The sequence below is a fragment of the Anser anser genome (assembly GCF_964211835.1).
Source record: "Anser anser genome assembly, chromosome: 18".
Classification (NCBI taxonomy): domain Eukaryota; kingdom Metazoa; phylum Chordata; class Aves; order Anseriformes; family Anatidae; genus Anser; species Anser anser.
In genome coordinates, this window is record NC_139739.1 from 8,269,508 (window position 1) to 8,288,443 (window position 18,936).

Below are 18,936 nucleotides of genomic sequence, written 5' to 3' on the forward strand. Positions count from 1 at the left end.
TTGCTTCAGAGCAGTTTTGTAGCATCGCTCCCTCGAAATAGCAGCGATGCCTTTGCAGGGAAGCTGCCGCCATCCCGGCGAAGGAAGGGTTAAGGCTCTTCATAACTCAAGTTTATGTAAAGGGAGAGGAACCAGAGAGGCAAAGCAGCACGCCGCTCACATATTAATATAACGACGGGGGCTCTGCAAGCCGACCGCCAGAGCTCTGCTTTGCATTTAAGGGAGGTGGGAGCGAGAGCAGAGAAAACGGAGGGGGGAAAAAAAAAAAGTTTCCCCTTCCCTCCCTGCGGCAAATCCAAACCTGCCCGTTGGCTCCTCGGGCTCTGAGGGGCAGTTACCTAAAAAATGCCCAGAGCCGGGCAGCTCGAGAGCCTGGGACAGGATCGCTCCCGCTGCCAAGGGCTGAGCCGGGCAACGCCGCGGTGCGCAGCCCCGGGCTGCCTCCCTCCTGCCAGCCTCCCTGCCTCCTCCCCGGCCTCTCTGCCTCCTCCCCGGCCTCCTTTCCAGCCTCCCGGCCCCTCTCAGCAGCAGGGCAGCAGCCAGCCGGCACCCCCTGCCGCAGCCTGACTGCTCCCGTGCGCGAAATGGTGGCTCCGGCTGTCAGCGAGCAGCAGCCCTGCAGAGCCGGGCCGGGCCGAGCCGGGCCTAGAGGAGCCGAGCTCAGCCTCCCCCCTACCACCACCCCTTCACCCCACGGCGTTACTTACGTGAAAACAAAAAATAAAGTAGTCGAACCCACTAGCAAGGCGGCCGCTGTGGAGACGGGGATGTATTTCGTCGGTTTAAACCTCTTGCCGGTGCTGCTGGGCATCCTGTGGCTTACACATCACTGTGCGGAGCCGAGCCGGGAGCAGGGAGCCGGGAGGACGCGGGCAGCCTCCGGCACGGGCGGCGGGCGGAGAGGGGGAACCGGGCCGGCTGACCTCCAGCACAGGAAATCCCACCCCCGCCGCCCGGCCCCTCGGCTGATGTCAAGCAGCCCCTTAAGGTAGCGCTGCGGGCGGCACGGGTCGGCTCGGCACGGCCCCTCCCGAGGCACCCGGCCTCCGCGCTGAGGGGAATCGCTCGGTTTTTCGGGGAGGGGAAGGAAAGGAAGGAAGGAGAAGGGGATGGTCGAGCGCCGCCGTGCTCTTTGTGGGAGGGTGAAGGAGGAGGGAGCAGCGCCGAGCTCGGGGGAGGGGGCCGGGGGCGCCCCCAGAGGCTGCGGGACCCAGAGGCGCGGTGCGGGGCGGCCCGGGGCCGCTGCGCCCTGCTAATGCTGCGGGGACTGGGAGCGAACACAGCCGGAACGGCACCGTGCTGCTCTCCGGAACGAGCCCTGAGCGCCAGGAGGCAGAAATAAGAGGTAATTTAAGGTAATATCGCAAAGTTCATGGAGGCGGCTTTCTAGAGAGCGCTGTGCAAACGGGTCCTCCGCTCGCAGCAGGCAGCTCTGCGCAGGCACAAGGAAAGCCTCGCAGGGAGGAAGGGTGCAGGGCCACTTGGAAATTTATGCATCGAAACCAGGAGCTGCAGTCCTGTTTTCTTCCTCAGCTCGGGCTCCATTTGCAGCTGTCAACAGGCCGGTAAAGTACCCACTGCATAAGACAATGAAAGCCACCTTCACAGCTTCTGTTGGGTCTTCTTAAAAGTAAACTTACCTTACAAGGTATACACGCGGCTCCTGTTCTGAAGAGATATTAACAATCACCATTTTAAGAGACTGGATGAGCTCTACAGTCCTCGAGGTATTTGGAACAGAACAAGAAAAATCCAACAAAAAAGCAAGTACAGGCCCTGAGCTTTGCAAGGTTTGCAATAAAGTTGTGTGCATCAGCTTTAAATATAAGCAAATCCAGCAAGTTCCAGCCTGAAGGCATATAGTTATGTGAAATCTGCTTTTGCTAGTAACTGCTGTCTCCCCCCCCCCCGTAAGTATTCTCAGCCCTCTGAGAACAACTTTAAAAGCACCAGGTTTTATCCAAAAGGGACTAACTAAAGTCAAAAGGCAACTTAAAATGAGCTCCAAAGTCAGGTTTCTGAGGTAAAGGAGGGACAACAACTTGGTTAGTTTTGAATGTCTAGGGTACATTGTTTCCTACGCTTCACTACTCATTGTCACGCCAGATTATTGAAATAAATGGTTCTTAAAATGCTCACAACTAATCAAAAGGTCAGCAACTTTACACCGAATCAGACTCTGCATTCTAACCTGAAGCCTTCAGGTACATCTCCACTAGCATATTAAGTGGGATCAAAGGTGTACTTTGGAAGCAAATCTCTCATTCACCCTCACATACCATGGTTTGATGCATGTTTGATGCATGTTGCTGAGTGGCCCCAAAGTACGTAACTAGATTCCTTTTGAATAAAAACTAATCCAGAAGATGCATTTTAGGAGCACACCTAATACACCCACATCACAAGTTAGTTCTAAATGAACTTCCCCAAAAGACTTTGCAGTCTAGCACTACTTGCACGAACCAGGCGGAGACTTTATCACTTTTATCAGTTCAGGCCCTGTACTCCTCCCCATTCAGCCAACATTCTTGGTGAAAAACTTCAGTTGCAAACAGAACCCTGATATTTTTACACTGATTTTATTTTAAACTGGAAAATGTTACAAGAAGTATCATAGACAGCTTATGAAGTTTGGTTAGCATCCTCTAATGGACAGTGAGAGATTTACTACATTTCTTAGGGCTTGAAAATTATTCAAGAAGTTATCTCCCCACTCAAGTGGGTGTCAGATTTGCATTTTCAGCATGGACATGCAATAGGGTCTCCACAAGTACCTTTCAAGGTGCATATTTGGAGGTTGGCAATTTATTTCAAATTTCATTCTTTCTAAGGACAAGGCCTTTCTGAGAAGTAGCAAGTGTGAGCATGGGAGCTACACTTAAGGAAGACTATTCTTACTCTGTTCTCTGCACCTCATCACTTTCAGTTGTATTTTTCCTGTAGGGATTCTCACCACGCTAGAAAGCCTAGTTCTCAAACGCACCTTTGCAAGCAGGGAAGACTCAGTGTTCCTGCTCCTTCCACCCTACAGCATGGCTTTCTTACCACTTGGACACCTGAATGCATCTCCACAGCCTCACTGTAACAGCCCCACTCAGAGGGCCAGTATTTCGAGCCAATCACCTTATGAAGAGAAGTACTTGGCAGAAAGTAAATATGATTTTATTATTTTTATTATTATTTTTAGTCCTCCAGTCATGCAACACTTGCAGAGAACGACACTGAAAGATAACTGTAAGCATGCGGTATCAGGGGATTAAGAGTTGCAGCTTTCATAGCAACAAAAAGGACACATCTCCAAACCTGAAATGATCCTAAAGATAGCAGCACAAGCCTGGTCCGCACAGTCATCCTCTGGATCAAGATACTTTATCTGTGCAAGAGTGCGTCATGCAGAACCAGCATTTTCAAAAGAAGGTTCAGATGCTCCATGTTACAAGGCAGCATTAGGCAGAGATGTGTTTTGAGATGATTTCTGTGTGCGCTGCACATTGCAGATTACTTATCAGAAAACAACAAATTGGTGGGATTTGGGGGGTCCAACAACAATTCCCCCAGTTCACTCATTTCCTTTGCACTAATGTTCCAGTTCTTGAAAACACCTACTTTCAAGACAGAATAAAGCACTGCCAAGCAATGTTCAGTCCCAGTATTAAGAGGCAAGTATATCTAGAGCCATGAGATCACTTTAGGATTCAAGCAGTAACGATGCCTGAGGAGGACCTGACTCAAGCAGAACAGGCATGTCTCAGAACCGCTCTTCTGGAACAGCTTTATTTCATGGACTGTAGTTTCTGGATTCACACTACGTGATAAGTGTGCCAGAAGGTTTTGGCAGCCCTGAGGTAAACAGGGATGGCAGCATGAGTTAGAAAAAGATTTAATGTCTACCCAAAGAACTAATACAGCTACAAAGAACAATTTAAAAATAATCTGGCAGAGTCTGGCTAGTAACTGCATGTCTTTTTGCAAGATTTTACTCTGAGGTTTTATCCCAAAGGAGAAAAGGCCAACCACAGAAGTTGTGTTGGAGACACGCTCTGAAAGCTGGTAACACGAAAGGAAACACATGGCAGAGAAAGCTTCAGGAAAGCCTGACTGCCATGCACTTTTCATACCAAATCATGGCATCAATGCTAGCTGGGAAGCAGCTAAACAGTTAAGAAAATCCTTTTATTTTGCACACCTTGAAGAACTGAAAATCCCTGGCATCTTTTATTGGTCACTAGGCAATTTAGCTCCCAGCTCATATTAGCTGTTGTCATTAAACAATGATCAGAATAAATCATTCTCCTTTTCGTACTGGACTTGCTACCATAATAAATGTACTTGCCAGCTTGTGTAGTACCAGTGATCTGCAAAGTGTTCAGGGTCAGTGAAGGTTCAGCAATCAGGTGTTAAGTAAATGCTGTTTTTCTTTTAAACTTACAGTGCCCAAAACAGAGGACATTAGGATCACCAGGCACAACATAGTGCAGGCAAGACGTCCAAGCAAGGCTAGACTTTTTATGGGTACAAACAAGGCCCACTACGTTACCCACTGGAACTTTATTATGACCATTTTCATTTAGTTGTTCAAGTTTATTTAGTACTAGATTTATCAAGAAATTATCAGTAGCCTGAACAGAAATCTCACATCACCATTTTCCATGGAATAGGATTCACTTAAGATGTATCGGATAGAAGAACTCATATAACATGCACTTCCCAACTGCAGTGATGGGGCATGTCAACTTACAGTTATTATGAGATTTGGATTACTTTACCAACACACCAGTTCGTATGCGATTCCCACAAGGAGCTACTCAGAATAACACAGGCATCTGAACAGCTTAAGATTCACAAACTATCCCATTTAAAACGATTTATAAAGTGTAATTCTCCTCTGCCAGTATGGAATATTACTCCAAATGATGCTGCTGAAACTCAGAAAGCCAACCATAATTCATATACGAGCAAAGAAATTAAGATATTAAAACCAATAATGTGAAGCAATGTAACATTAATTACACCTAGTAGGGTATTCTTGTGAAATACCCTCCAAAGAATACAAGCTATTTGATCATTTTAATACCCAAACCATCTTTTTTGATATTTACATAGCTATAATTGCTTTTATGGAAAAATAACATTAGAAAACTATATACTTTTACCTGCTTGAAATGAAGACAGCCAGGACAGTATGAATAGACAAGAGCATGTGACATCATTAACTTATCTCAGGAATAAAATGCACATCTTGATACAACAGTTAATATCTACACGACAATGAGCTATCTGATATAAGTTAGCAGTGAAGACTGATAGACAACAATAAAAAACTGGACTTATAGCTGAAAACAAAGTTAAGAGTACAATGCTTATGAAATACTTCCAGTTGGCAGACACCTGCAAAATAAAAATGTTTGCAGTACATAACACCTAACACAGAATTGTGCTAGAAACTGATCTCTCTATTTAATAGATTTGTCATTATGTTGGTTAACAACATAACTATATACCACAAACTCTAGCTTCACTATTAACACTTTTAAAATTATTTTTAGTAGAAATACTTTAAGGAACTAGCATAGGTTGCCTTTTTACTAGGAGACTGTAGCAAACTACTTACACTCGAAAGTCTTTCAAATATGAAAAGGTCTTAAGTGTCTAATGCCCAGTGTGGCAGAAGTGGACAAAAACACTCCATACTTAAATTTGCCTATTGGAAAAATACACGAGTGATTATAAATCCCTAAGATACCTATAGCTGTAGATACTAATAACTATCCAGCTCTAAATATAAGGAGTTTTTTTCTCCCGTGCTTGTCCATTTTCACAACTTGAAGATTTCCTTATTAAGCAATTGCACAAGCTTCTCATTTGAGAGGGCATCTTGTTTTCACTTAAACTATAGTCTGAGAAATCACTTACATGTACAATCCACTCTACAGCTGATTACTTCAAACTTCTCTTCATCAAGCAAAATAATTCTGATCTGTTGCAGCTAGTTTTCATTATCTCCTGACTCTGAAAATGATATATTGTCAAAGATTTAGTCAGGGTTAGCGAAGGACTGGATCATCCCTCTTATTCTTATTTTAAAGCAAGAGTAATTTTAGCTAAAACTAATTGGGAAGAATTTTAAATCCTACAGAAACCATCATAAAGGCAAGAGTTAAAACAAAAAAACACACTTTTACAAACACCTCACCAATTAACTCCTGCAAGTTCACACATATAAGATTTCAACAACTTAAAAGACACTTTGAAATCAGTTTGACTAGTCAAAAATTAAGACACTAGCTGCCATATACAGCTTAGAAAATATAGCTTGCTAGAAACAAGCATGACCAGCCAGAATATACAGGCATACTGGGAACAGAAGTACATAAATGCAGGCTATGAAGCCTTCCATTTCAGATGGATTGGAGAGAGGTTTTGTTTTTAATAATCACATTGGAAGCTGCTGACAACCCGTACAGGAGATCAAAATAATGTCAGTTTTATAATCTCCCCCATCTCAGTATTTACGCAAATAGTTGCAATTATTCAATATAAGTAAAATACCAAATGGAGTTCTCTAAACTTCAAATTGGATAGCTTTTTCAAAAAAAGTTTATACTAACATTTAACATTTCCATTCAGTTATTCAAGTGAACACATTGGAACATGAAGCAGCAGAAGGCACAGCATTTCTGTTGTGGGATGTCAGAGTTCATCATGACTCATTAGCCATAAAGCACAGCATCCACCTTCTGGACCTGATGGATTCTCAAACCAGGAAATCCACACTACTGCTGTACAGCTGGTCTGAGCTGCAGGTGCTGCCTCAGAGGCAAGAAAGGCAGCCCAGGCTAGGGATACTTTCTGAACCAAATACTTCCCCACCATCTACACAGAGTGAGAAGAGAGCTGGTCTGTCTCCAGACCTCATCCCTTTTTGTCATCTTGGGCACATCCCCATCACAGTTCTTTCCATGGTGAAGATATATGTACAAAGTAATCCCTTATTTTTTCCACTTAATTCTTTCTATTTTTATTCAAGTCAGTTTCAAGACATTTAGAACAAAATTGGACCAACTGCTCAGACTCGTAGTCTTGTATGTAAAATACAAGCATTTCTTGAGCATGTTGCATCAAAAATAATCCACAACATTCTCATGCCTGCTTAGTGTTGAGAAGAATCTTAATTTTCTGAGGTTTTGGTGTCATAGCAAATGTATTTGATACAATCTACCTTATTGCACCGGAAAATTATCATTTACAGTGTTAAAATACAGCAAATTGGAGTTGTTGGAAACTTGTGAATGAGACACATTGTTATCATTAATGCAATCCTACTCCTGAAGAAAAAAGTGTAGTCTTCAGAATAATGTAGGATTTATAGAGAACTACCTCGAATTTGTTTTTATAATAATAAACTTAAGTCTGTTTTTAAGACTAACTACCTGTTAAGTATATATTTTTTGATGAGCATTAAAAACTACCATTTTGAAGTTAAATTCTTCATTCAGGTGTCCTCAGACATTCATCCATCCATTTTTCTACACATAAAACCATTAGTACCAACAAAGGCTGGGTTATTAAGCCCGGCTACATTTCATCTTTTATTAAGCCTGGCTAGATTACATCTTTTTGCACTTGAAGCAAGAAGAATTGGTACAAGCTACAGAATTTAGCACCTGACAATACTTCACTAATCTCATTATAGTTTCCAGTTTTATTAAAAACACATTAAAACCTCCTAAAAAGTTTCACTTGCACTTTCTGTAAGATTTGTCATATTCCCAGTAACCTTTCAGTTATAGAAGTGCTTAAAAATTCTCTAACTGGCTACCTTAACACAACTAACTCCCCATGATTTTTGTCTACATTTAAGCATGCTAGGAGTTACCTTGCCTCGCAGGGTGCAAAAGGGAAATTAGTGAACAACAGTGTTTGTTCCACAAAGTACCACAGCCTTGTAAAATAGCCTTCAAATAGCCTTGATTCCAGGTTGATGAAAAAAGTCCCAATACACCTTGATAAGGTGCAGAAATTATTTAAAGATTCACTGGATTTCTGTACTGTCCGAACAACATAAAGTTTCGCAGGATCCATTCTTTGTATGACAATACCTTCAAACAGGTTCAGATATTTAAATCATATTGGTTACTGCTATTTTAAAAACTAGCATATGGTAATTGTAGTTGCCTATAAATTCATAAAAGAATTTCTACATTACAAGCCTACCTTTTTGTCAAAGCACTATTTCCACTTTGGAGCCAAGTTTATTATTTTAAGATTCCCTATTGTCCAAAGAGACAGGCCAGATTCTGTTGTCTTGAGAATACCACAGTGAAGATGGAAAAGCGTGAATGCTTAGTATCTAGTGACTACTGGAAGGGGGGTGGTGAACAGGACATATCAAATAGAACTCTACAATACTCAGTGTACAGAAAGCTATAAAAACATTTTGAGGGCATCTCTTGGAAACTTGTGGCATGTACACATGAAACTTCATTATTAGAATGACTTAAAAACCTTACTTCACTATGATTGACTTTTAAAGTACTTACTACTTTTTAATTTGTAGCGCAGCACACCTATGGCTTCTAAATGATCAGAACATTGACTAGCCAGTCTTCAGTTTAGAAGACTGACACATTCTTCAGCCAAACGCTATCCAGAGGAAGTATTTTACTTAGTGGTCCTCATAACTTGGCTCTTGGAGATTGCAGACTTGCAGTAAGGATGACTGTAATCCATGAACTGTAAACATGGATCAGTTAACCTAAACAGGAAGGGAAATGTCTTGAAATCAATTAAGTATGCATGAATAAGTGAAAAAGGGGGAGGGAAGGAGAAAGAAGGTAATAAAATTAAGCAGCATTGTCAGTATTAACGTTAAACAAATTGTTTCCTCCTGCCTTCTGCACAAGATTTGATAGTGAAATCAAACACATACATTTTGTAGCTTCCACCAGTTTGCCCCTGCAGGCTAAAAATACATTCCCAGTAAGAGTTAACTTTAAATAAAAAGCAAATCCTTTAAATGAAAATTTAAATTTATTTTGAAGTTTTTAAATGTCATTTCTATCAATTTAGACACACTGTTTGACATTATCAGATCAGAGAATTTACAGTGACTCATGGATAAAGATTTGGCTTCTACATTCAAATGGTAAGTACTTCAGAAGAACTTTGTCTTATTTCCAAACCAGAAACACTAAAGAACATTTTTTTTCCTTTCAACCATCTTTGTTAATTAAGAGACTTTTGATATCTGCCATACTTGAAGTGGAACATGCACAACACCAAAGGAATTACTTTGAATGAAGTGAGTACCTTAATTACAGTTCCAGACTTAAGACTAGTTCATGGTAGCATCGAAAGGCAGTGCTAAGATGAAATACAAGATTTTTTTAAACTATATTTTCCTCAGGTTGATTGCAAAGTCTGATCTACTTAGAGAGCCTTTTAATTAAGATAAAATGGTCTTGCTATCTGATAGTAGTATCATAAGAAGTTTAGCAAGTTTTGTCCAGTTTTCATAATTGTGGGAACGGTAATAGAGAATTCCACTGCTATCTAATGCTATCCTTGTATTAGTGGTTAACAACAAAACTCAATCTATGAGACTTACATTGTGTTGATTTTATCACTTGCTATAATTTCTTCTACTCTCTAGCAGTAACTTGAAACCAGACAAACAGTAAATGCTCGCGGGGAGAGATTTGATCAATTTGCCCATTATTGGCAAGAAAATTGACCCTCAAATGTGTACAACACAATTAATTGACTTAACTGAATGCCAGAACTCCTCCCTTCAAGAGGGACAGCCTCCCACCACACATCTTACAAGTTAATAACCACTCCAATTTTTAAAAAACAACATAAGCTCCAAGGCCTTTAAAAAAAGCTTATAATTAGAGTTTAACTGTTATGTGCTGACACACAGCAAGGTACTCAAACTCCTTTGTATATGCCTTAGTGTAAGAGACCAGTGCTGCCTTCAGTCAGCCAGAAGCACATCATGGAAGATCTGGGATGACAGCTACAACTTTGTGCTAGACTCAAGTGTTTTTAATATTAACTACTTTCATAAGCAGCAGGGGTGAAATTTTGTTTTGTAAAAAGAAAATGCTACTCAGGTCTCACATAATACATTTCTTCCCCCACCTTTGTTTTCCCTGTCTAATGAAACATCAGTAATAGCGTGCCAGAAATGCTCTATCAGCTGATGCCACAAGTCTGCTGTATTTCAAGAAACACAGGCACAATCCCTGCTCAGGAACACACAGCAGGAAAGGGTGTGAAAGGTCTGTTACATTACAGTTTCAGAAGCCATAAAAAAAAACACATATGCAGTCTTAATCTTCCCTCTTGGTAAAGTCTGTGAACCTAGTCAATCCACAGGTATGATGATATGAATATCAACACCCAATGAAACAAATGTATTCATAAGCCTTTAAAGTATATAGAAAACTCAGTTCTGTCCTCTGATGCTGTTTCAAGTTTGTTTTATTCACTCTTTTGGATGACCATAAATAAGTGTTTCCACTATGGAAAAGAAAGTTAGCACAGTACATTTTCATGACTGGGGAATGGATTTTCTGAAGACATCTTCAAAAGGGCAAAAGCTTAGAAAAAACAATCTGAACACTGAATTCAGTTCCTTATAAAGTCCCTTGTAAAAATAAAAATTAAAAAAAAAGAAAAAAGGAAGAAAAAATTATAAAGGAAAAACTGCAAGGCCCAGGATGATTTATTGCTTTTCTTCATTTTTTTCCTTGGTCTCTTTCTTCTCAGCTTCTTTGCTCTCTTCCTTTACAGAAAGCTCTTCTAGTTTTTCAGCAACTTTGTCAGCGCTATCATTTTTGTCTGTGCCTGCTAAGAGATCAATGACAAAAAAGTTACATACAGGCAGCAGTCAATTTTCCTATAACAAGGGAAGTAGAAGCAGAGGATAAGGAGGGTATGGAGGAGAGAGATGGCTGGTATTTAGAATAAGAACAAAAGCAAAGAAGTTCTTTACTGATCAATGGAATGATTTATTCTGTTTCTTCTCCTTTGGTAGATACCTCTGATGCTAGTGTGTAATCATAGTGACAGAGAAACATGTAACATTTGGTCTGCTTTGATGCTACTAGTAACAGACCCCATACAACATCCAGTCAAGTAGATGTCTTAAGTCCCTAGCTTTTGCTGATCTTAAATTAAAAACATCCTTATGAAACCCAAGTTCCCCCAATTTGAAACTGAGACAGTCAGGAAGTTCTTAGGACTGAAAAATGCTCATGTAAATATCAGGAGCATTGACTGCAGACTGCTTGTAATCTGTACTTCAGGAAGATGGAAATGTTTATTTTACAAGGTAAGCTGTCTTGTCACAGAGACAGCTACAAAATGCAATGAATTAAGCTGTTAAATAGAAAAGGCCTGTGAAGAAATGCTACAGCTTCATTTACATTAACAATTATAAGAACAGAGTATCCTGCTTTCATGATTCCCTCCCAGAAATTTCACAAGTAAACTGGAAGGAAACACCACTGTGGTTGCAGTGCTCACAGTTCACTTGTGTACTGTGAACCAGAAATGCTTCTTTACTAGCAGTTCCAAAAAATCCATGTCCCAAAAGCAATTGTAACAGCCTTCTACAAAAAAAAAGAAGGCATTTGTCATGCCTGTGAACTACTACTCTCGCAGACAGAAAAAGCACCTGAACTGAAGCCTGCAGTTCGGTACAGAGTGAGTCTGCTCAAGCACAATGATACTCCAGGGGGTTATAAGCACTCAAAAAGAGTAGCACGGTACAATACTTAAGACTTAACCTTACCTTTCTTTGCTCTCTTGTCTACTTCATTCCTGCATTCTTCAAACTTGGCCTTGAATTTCTGTGCATCTGTTTCAGTAAAGACAATATTTATTAGCTTTATCTCCTTGTAACATTGAATACTTCTCAAGTCTTTCCTCAAAATCAGAAGTTTTGCGTAAACAAAACTTGCAGGCACTCAAAGTGACCTAGTTTAAAATCAGAGTGCTGTGCAAAGTTCTCCAATCCCATCTTTGTGCAGAAGCAGTTTGTCTTGAGCAAGTCTAATAGAGCCTCCTATTTTGCACCTTGAAAATATTTAACACAAGACTCCAGAAAGAGCTGTTCTGTAGTCCAGCTATCCCTGCCCTTTAAAAATAAGGATGACAGACTGCTAATATGACTGTGCAGAAGACTGAGGATTAGCCTTGAACTACCTTCCATCTCCACTATGTTACACCCCAGAAGAACTTCAGATCTGTACCATAACTTATGGCCTCAGCATTAAGTACTGAAGATAAAGCCTATTAGTAGAGTATTCAGATTCAATACCCAAAGACCTGGACTTAAATTGCTCCTGATTACAGTAGCTAGGGAAGCACAGATTCCTCATATGTCTAAGTTGCTTAATCAAGCTACAATAAATAATGTTTATACAAAAATAAAACAAGCAATGAGAGACAAAAGCTGATCAGTCAAGGTACTTTCTAACACCAGAACTATAAAAATGGTAACATGGTATGTCAGCTTGGTACTACTGACCACATGAGGTCACTGTTGCCTCACAGTAAATTCAGAAGCCACCATGAAACTAGCTCAGGAAAATATTAACTCTTTTTGAGATGCTTAAAGAAAAGATACATGAAGGGTACATTTATGCCTGTTCACCTGTTATTTGCTTAGTCAGTACTGCAAAGGGTAAACACACAGAGGACAACTCTATCAATACAGAAGACAAAACCATTAATAACCTATACAACCTCTACTGAAAAGGAGAGGGAAAGACTTTGCAAAGATAGGCAAATAATTACCCAAACCTTTTCATTTCACATTTGGTTAAGAAGCAAGCACTAAGCAGGTGGACCACATTTTTATGTGGCTAAACAATATACTAGAGACTTGAGGAAAAGAAAGCAAGCAATGAGATCTACTAAATTCTTCCTTGATGCAGGCAAATCCATCCCATGGGTATGCAAACAAGATAGTATTTCTCTCACAACATTTCCATATAGCCTTGGTACACTATCAACATTAAAAAGGTCAGCCTATACATAGAAGTTTGACACCAAGCAAGAGGTAAAAGCCAAGCTGATTGCACTACTATATAAAATATGCTGGACTAGAAAGGGTGCATTTCAAAATACAGAGCTACTTTATTACCCATCTAGCATACAGAAAGAAAAGGTGGCTAGTACACTAACTACTTGTGTGGTAGGTAGTAAGGCAACAGTATTTTTCTTTTTTTTCCCCTCTTGAAAAAAAGAAAATGAAAGTACTCCTTGAATCATCCCAAAAAGCTGGAAAAGCTGCAGTGGCACTCAGCCCTACTAGCTGATCCATATGTAATTAGGGACCAACTCTATTCTGGTAGTCAGCATAGTCACTCCAGAAAAAAAAACCCAACCAGTATGAGAGTCACATTTGATTTAATTAACCAAACATTCCATTTAATCAAAACTAAGATGCTACATCCTTTATTTTATAAAAGTATCTTCCGCTAAGACAGATGGACCACATCTCAGGTCAGTATTTCCTTTCCTTGCTTCTAACACAAGAATGGAGTCTTAACTAGAACTGAGCAACTGAGACAAATGAAAACAAGCTGCATGTACTAAACTCTACCCCCACAGCATTACTGCTTTTAGTTTTACTGTAACTAGCATTACACTTGCCTGAAATGACTTAAGTTAAAAAAGTTTCCTAGAGCATAAAGCTCTGTAAATATTACTCAGGATCTAATTATTATACTTTATGTCAGTACATTTGGTGAAATGATTAACTGACTTCTCTCAGTTAAAGCAGTAATTAGCTAATGCTACTGTGCAGCGCTAAGTTATGCTTTATGTACAACAGAGGTTTACAGTAGTGTTTGGACCTGTAGCGTAACATACAGCATATAATCAACACAAGTTCAGCACCAGTCCACTTACTTTCCGCATTTAAAAAACGGATTGCCAGAAGTTCAGGCTTGGGGCTTTCATCTGCAAAGTCAGCATGTGTGTTCCAGACCCATGCCCTGTCGCTTCCAGCATTAGGCTTCAGCTCCATTAAGGGTGTGACTGAAAAGCAAGCATTAAAGTGGTACAGAACATAATAGTAAATGTTTTCCACACCAGCCTCCGTACATCTTATGGACAGCTGACTGTGATGCTTATGTAAAGCACTTTACAAAAAAATACTTTTTGATACATAGAAAACAGTGTCCAATATAATTTTCTTTACGTCCTCAAATAAAATGATGCAACACCATTACTATATAAAAGAATGGTGGATTCACCATTATTTAGTTAAGAAATGGAGTTTGATTCAATTCTGTTTTAAAAGATGACTGCTGTACTGTAAGAGATGCAGACACTAAGCACAACTCTGAGAAACAGTCAAATAGTTTATGAAGAGGCACACAGATAGAAAAACAGCATTCTTCTGCCCACTGAAAATAACATACTACCCATGTCTGAAAATCTGAAGATAGTCAACTCATTCCCTTGCATTTTTTAATTTAGAGATGGGATTACGTTTTGTTTCACTTAATGTTTGCATAAATGAAAAGAGTCCTTTTGTCTGTATGTGAATCGCCATAAATTCAGTAAAGAAATCTATACTGCAAGCAGTTTTTCCAGGAAAAAAATTGATTACATGGACACTATAGATTTGCCAATTATGAACAGTTTCGCGCACATGCAACAGTTCTTTTCCTAAGCAAAGGGTTTATTCCTATTGGTTGCTGACTATGCTGCTTTTCTATTAACCATTTTTACTACACAGGAACACCTGAGTTCTCTGAAGTCTGACCTTCTGAAAAGATTTGCCCAAAGAAAATAATCGTTGTTTCTGACTACAGATTTGTATTAAGTTACATTAAACAAGTACTTCAAACTTACCTAAATGTAAGTTAACTCCACAGATACCTTTATATAAACCTGCGTACTACCAAAGCAATCAGGTAACATGAAGCATTACCAAATTGGTTTACTTGTTGCTAAATTGACTTTCAAATTTAGTTTCACTTCATTTTTGTTTTTATTCAAAAAGAATCAAAGGAACAAACCCCTCCTGCTCCATCAGCTCTCAATACATATTCTTTTTGAATAAATCAGCTGAATGTACCCCTTTCATTTCAGTCTGCTTCACTAGCAGAGAAAGGCAGCCAGACAAGTTTAGCACCTCAGCATCTGCCTTCAAATGGTGAAGTATTGTTTCTACCATTTCAGCCATTTAACTCAGGATACTAAATTATTACAATTGCTCTCAATATTTTGTTTTTAAATGAATGCAGGAAGTGGAGGCCTCAATATTGTTCATTATAAGGAATGTATGTTCTGGCTTGTTTTCATAAAAGAATGAGAAAGTAAGCAAACAGATTGTCCGTCTACTCAAGATAAACTTAAGTGTCTTTAGAACACCATTAGTCTAAAGAAAGAAAGAGTAACACTTTCAGTGTCAGCTCTGCAGGCTGTTCCCAAACCCAACTACAGCTTCCTTACACTAATAAAAGTAAGCGCTCATGGTTTTGATACTTGCAGTCTTGTGCACAGAGCAAGACACGACTATATTTACAGTAATATAAGTTAGACATTTGCTTTAAGATGCAGCAATTCTCTAGCTGCTACTAAAAAGCCACTGGGCTCTTAACCTTCAGTGTATGAGGCTTCACCAGGCTTTTTCAAAAAAAGGCAAATATAACATATAACATACTGTAATGGTTTGCACAGATTTTTAGGGTTTTATCCCTCCTCATGAGGAGGCGAATTGTTCCCTTCTCCTTGTGTTTCAGGAGTTTTACATCACCAGTTCCTCGTTCTTTCCATTCTGGTAGGTCATTCTCAGACGCAAATCGGAAAAGTTTTGCTCGCCTTAAAGAAGAGAGAATTTCAGAAGTTAGCCTGTATGTAGGAACATTTATTGAAACATGCTCAATTGTACAATACAGTGGATTTTTTTTCTAAAGCAACACTTTTTTTTTTTTTTTACCCCGGCTTTTATTCAGCATGTAACATTAGAAACTGATATTATATATTCAAGGTTAATAACAAGCCATTAGGAAATACATAACATACACTGTACTTCGTTATGTCCTGAACACACTTTTGGGGAGGATGATAAACATACCTGGTGTACATAATCTTTTAAATTAATGAATAATTAACAGGCTTTGCTATAGCTACCATTTCTAGGTAAATATTAGGAAACAATTGCTTGAATGAAGAATACTGCTGGTTGGCTGTAGCAATCAAACAGCTATATCAAGACTAAGACTCTTGTATAATTCCAAGCCCAGTGTTTGATCTACGGTTAACAAAGTGCCTCACCCTCCAGAGCCACTCATTCCCCTTCATCTCCAAACCTCTAGCTATTGCTATTCTTCAAGTTAGAATAAAAGAAACTTAGTGCTGCACTGCAGTGCAACATACCTGCTTCAGAACTTCATTCTTTAATTTTCCAAGATGGCAGTGTGTGTACCAAAGAAGAAACAGCAATAGTTTGGGAGGTTAGTCAACACTGACCTTAGAGAGATAGCCTGAAGAGCTTAAGACACTGCTAACATGAAAAGAAGCACCTGCTCACACTACAGGATAAAATGTATCTATCCTCTTGCCCAAGCAACACTAATTCCAAATAGTTACATCTCAGATAAAAGCACAAATTCTACATTGGTCTTCTGGATGTAGCAAGGAAGCATCAATATGGAGACACAATTTAAGAACTTCAGAAGTGCAGTCTTTGCTGCAAGCAGAAGTTAGTGGTCACTGAAGAAATGTTCAGGAAGAAGCTTAGCGTTCTACTTCTCTATACAAGAAGAAGGGACGGGGCTTGTAATTAAAAAGATTCTTCAAGAGAAGGTGGCAGATGTTAGACTTCTAATATAGGCTCTGATGCAGATGAACTACTGTTGTCCAAAGCAAGTCATTCCTTCTAAGCCCAAATGGCACTACGTAACTCTTCCAGTTTTAGCTACCAGAACAACCAGCATTCAAAAAGAGATCCTTTTCTCTCTTATTTGTTTTATACTGTGATTACACACCATCACACCACAGATTATTATCCAAGTTAATGCTTTCTTTTAGGCTAAACAAAACCATATTAAAGCCAGAGTCGTAGTATCAGCTCCTTTGCACTGTTCCAGACCTTATTCAGTTTCCTGGGACATTATTGTCAATCATTCCCCAACTCAATCTCTGTCACCACAGTAAATACCAGCCTACCTTATTCCTAACTAGTTAACCAGCTTTTTCATAACACATTCAAGTTAAAGTCTAATAACCAGCTAGATAATACACAGAAATATTCTACTTACATCTTAAAGAGCTCTTCCTCATCCTCTTCCAGAGTTTTTATTTCTTGCTCAGGAAGGGAAACTATGGGCTCAAACTGAGGATCATGGTTAGAATCATCTGCATTTTCAGTAGAAGTATCGTGCTCCTCATGGGTTTCCTGGAGAGGGGAGATGGGGAAAAAAAACAGAAAAATTTGTTATATACTTTAATTCAAGACTACTCAGTGATTAAAAATTAGTAACTGAAATACCTTGTAACAATAAACCAAAGTTGTAGATGAAAATGAATTGCTTTAAGGTCAACATACAATTATACTAAGAAAAAAGGGGTCTTGCAGAACTAGACGTTTTAGTTCTACCCACTAGCTTCTGGTAATGGAAAAGTTTCACCAATTATTTTTCCTGCTGAATGTGTTTTATGCTTCTAATACACTAGTGCTGCTTAGTGGCTAATGACCTATCACTACTGAGGGGAAAAAAAACAGCAAAAAAAACCAAAAAACAAGTACTGCAGCTTAAGAGACATTTTACATCCAGAAAAGCAGTGTAAGTTCATTATTCTCATCTTATGTATTAGAATTCCCAACAATCTGAGGTGTTTTTGAAGCACTGTTGCAACAGTCACGAAATCATTTTTTTCCTTTACGACTACGCTCTTTGGGGGAGCTTTAACGGGTAAATGGCCAAGACGAGACTTCCCATCTGGTTGCTGGGGAACCGGCCCTAACGTTCTCCGAGCTTCGGAATCCCTCAGCGTGCGGCTGCCGCACAAACGGCAGCCACAAACGGCAGCCACCCCCGGCGCAGCCTGCGAGGGGAATTCATCCGCAAGCGTAATGAGGCCGCACGCGGTTAGCTCAGGTGAAGGGACCCGATGGGGCTGTTTTGTTGTTGCTGTTTGGGTAACAAAAAGGAAAAAAAAAAAAAAGGGGGTGAGGGAACAAAAAGCGCTGTAAATGACTCCTGATAGCCAGAACCCAGCCAGCCCAGGCGGGACGGGAGCCGCAGGCTCGGGCAGGCCCCGCGGGGCAGCAGCCGGCCCCAGCTCCCGCCGACGGGGCCGGGCCGAGGAGCAGCGGCCGCTCGGCGCCAGGCCAGGCCCTGGCGGCGGCCACGTGCAAGCGGCGCCCGTTACAACGGCAGGCCCGGGCCCGCCGCGACAGGCCCGCGGCACAGGGGCTGCTCCCCCTTCACTGAGAGGGGATTAAGGGGGGGGGGGGGGGGGGGCAGGGCAGCGGGGCTCCTCTCCCCTCAGCACCCAGGCGGCCCCTGAGGGAGGCCGCGGCCTCCGAGCGTGAGGGCCGAGCGTGAGGGAGCGCGGGGGGGGGGAGCTGACGCCGCGGCCTCCCTCAGGCCTCGCCCCCACCTGATTCCGTTACTCCCCTCCCCCACCCCACTGCCCCCTTCCCATCCCCCCGACCTCCCCTATATCCCCCTCAGCGCCCCCCGCTCCCCCTGAGCCCGCCCGTTAGCCGCCACAGAGCCGCGCTCCCGCACCTTGGTGTCCGCCATGGGCCCGGGCTCGCTGCGCTCCGCTCGCCGCCGCCGCGCTTCCTGCCGCGCGCCCCCGCCCCTCCCGCCTTTACCTCATGCCCGCGACCCGCGCCGCCGCAAGGCCCGATGGGAAACGGCCCCCGCCCCGCCCCGCCGCGTTCCCTGCAGCCCC

At 41.2% G+C, this 18,936-nt stretch overlaps 2 protein-coding genes and 1 long non-coding RNA gene across 9 annotated transcripts in view; 1 reads left to right on the forward strand and 2 right to left on the reverse strand.

Moving 5' to 3' along the window:
- Window positions 1–1,101, reverse strand: part of ZDHHC8 (zDHHC palmitoyltransferase 8) — a 114,414-nt gene extending 113,313 nt beyond the window's left edge. For 2 of the 6 annotated variants that reach the window (XM_083803474.1, XM_083803473.1), the window contains exon 1: window positions 708–1,101. In XM_083803474.1, coding sequence (XP_083659600.1) covers window positions 708–811 — 104 coding nt within the window. In that variant the 5' untranslated portion in view covers window positions 812–1,101. The remainder of the gene's footprint in view (window positions 1–707) is intronic. The other 4 variants (XM_083803476.1, XM_083803475.1, XM_083803478.1 and 1 more) reach the window with 4 other exon arrangements.
- Window positions 1,102–1,263: 162 nt separating this feature from the next.
- On the forward strand, window positions 1,264–10,696 carry LOC310883368. Its single transcript, XR_014573495.1, has 2 exons — window positions 1,264–1,345; window positions 3,188–10,696. It is a non-coding gene; the product is annotated as an uncharacterized lncRNA (long non-coding RNA).
- Window positions 9,012–18,906, reverse strand: RANBP1 (RAN binding protein 1). Of its 2 annotated transcripts, none has more exons than XM_083803541.1 (6): window positions 18,768–18,906; window positions 17,292–17,428; window positions 15,692–15,849; window positions 13,927–14,055; window positions 11,801–11,866; window positions 9,012–10,851 (listed from the first exon to the last, which is right to left on the reverse strand). In XM_083803541.1, the coding sequence occupies exons 1-6, from the start codon at window positions 18,780–18,782 to the stop codon at window positions 10,730–10,732; spliced, it is 627 nt and encodes a 208-aa protein (XP_083659667.1). In that variant the 5' UTR covers window positions 18,783–18,906; the 3' UTR covers window positions 9,012–10,729. The 2 variants fall into 2 exon arrangements, with proteins under 2 accessions (XP_083659667.1, XP_083659666.1); XM_083803540.1 differs by having other exon boundaries at window positions 9,012–10,854.
- Window positions 18,907–18,936: the final 30 nt, after the last annotated feature.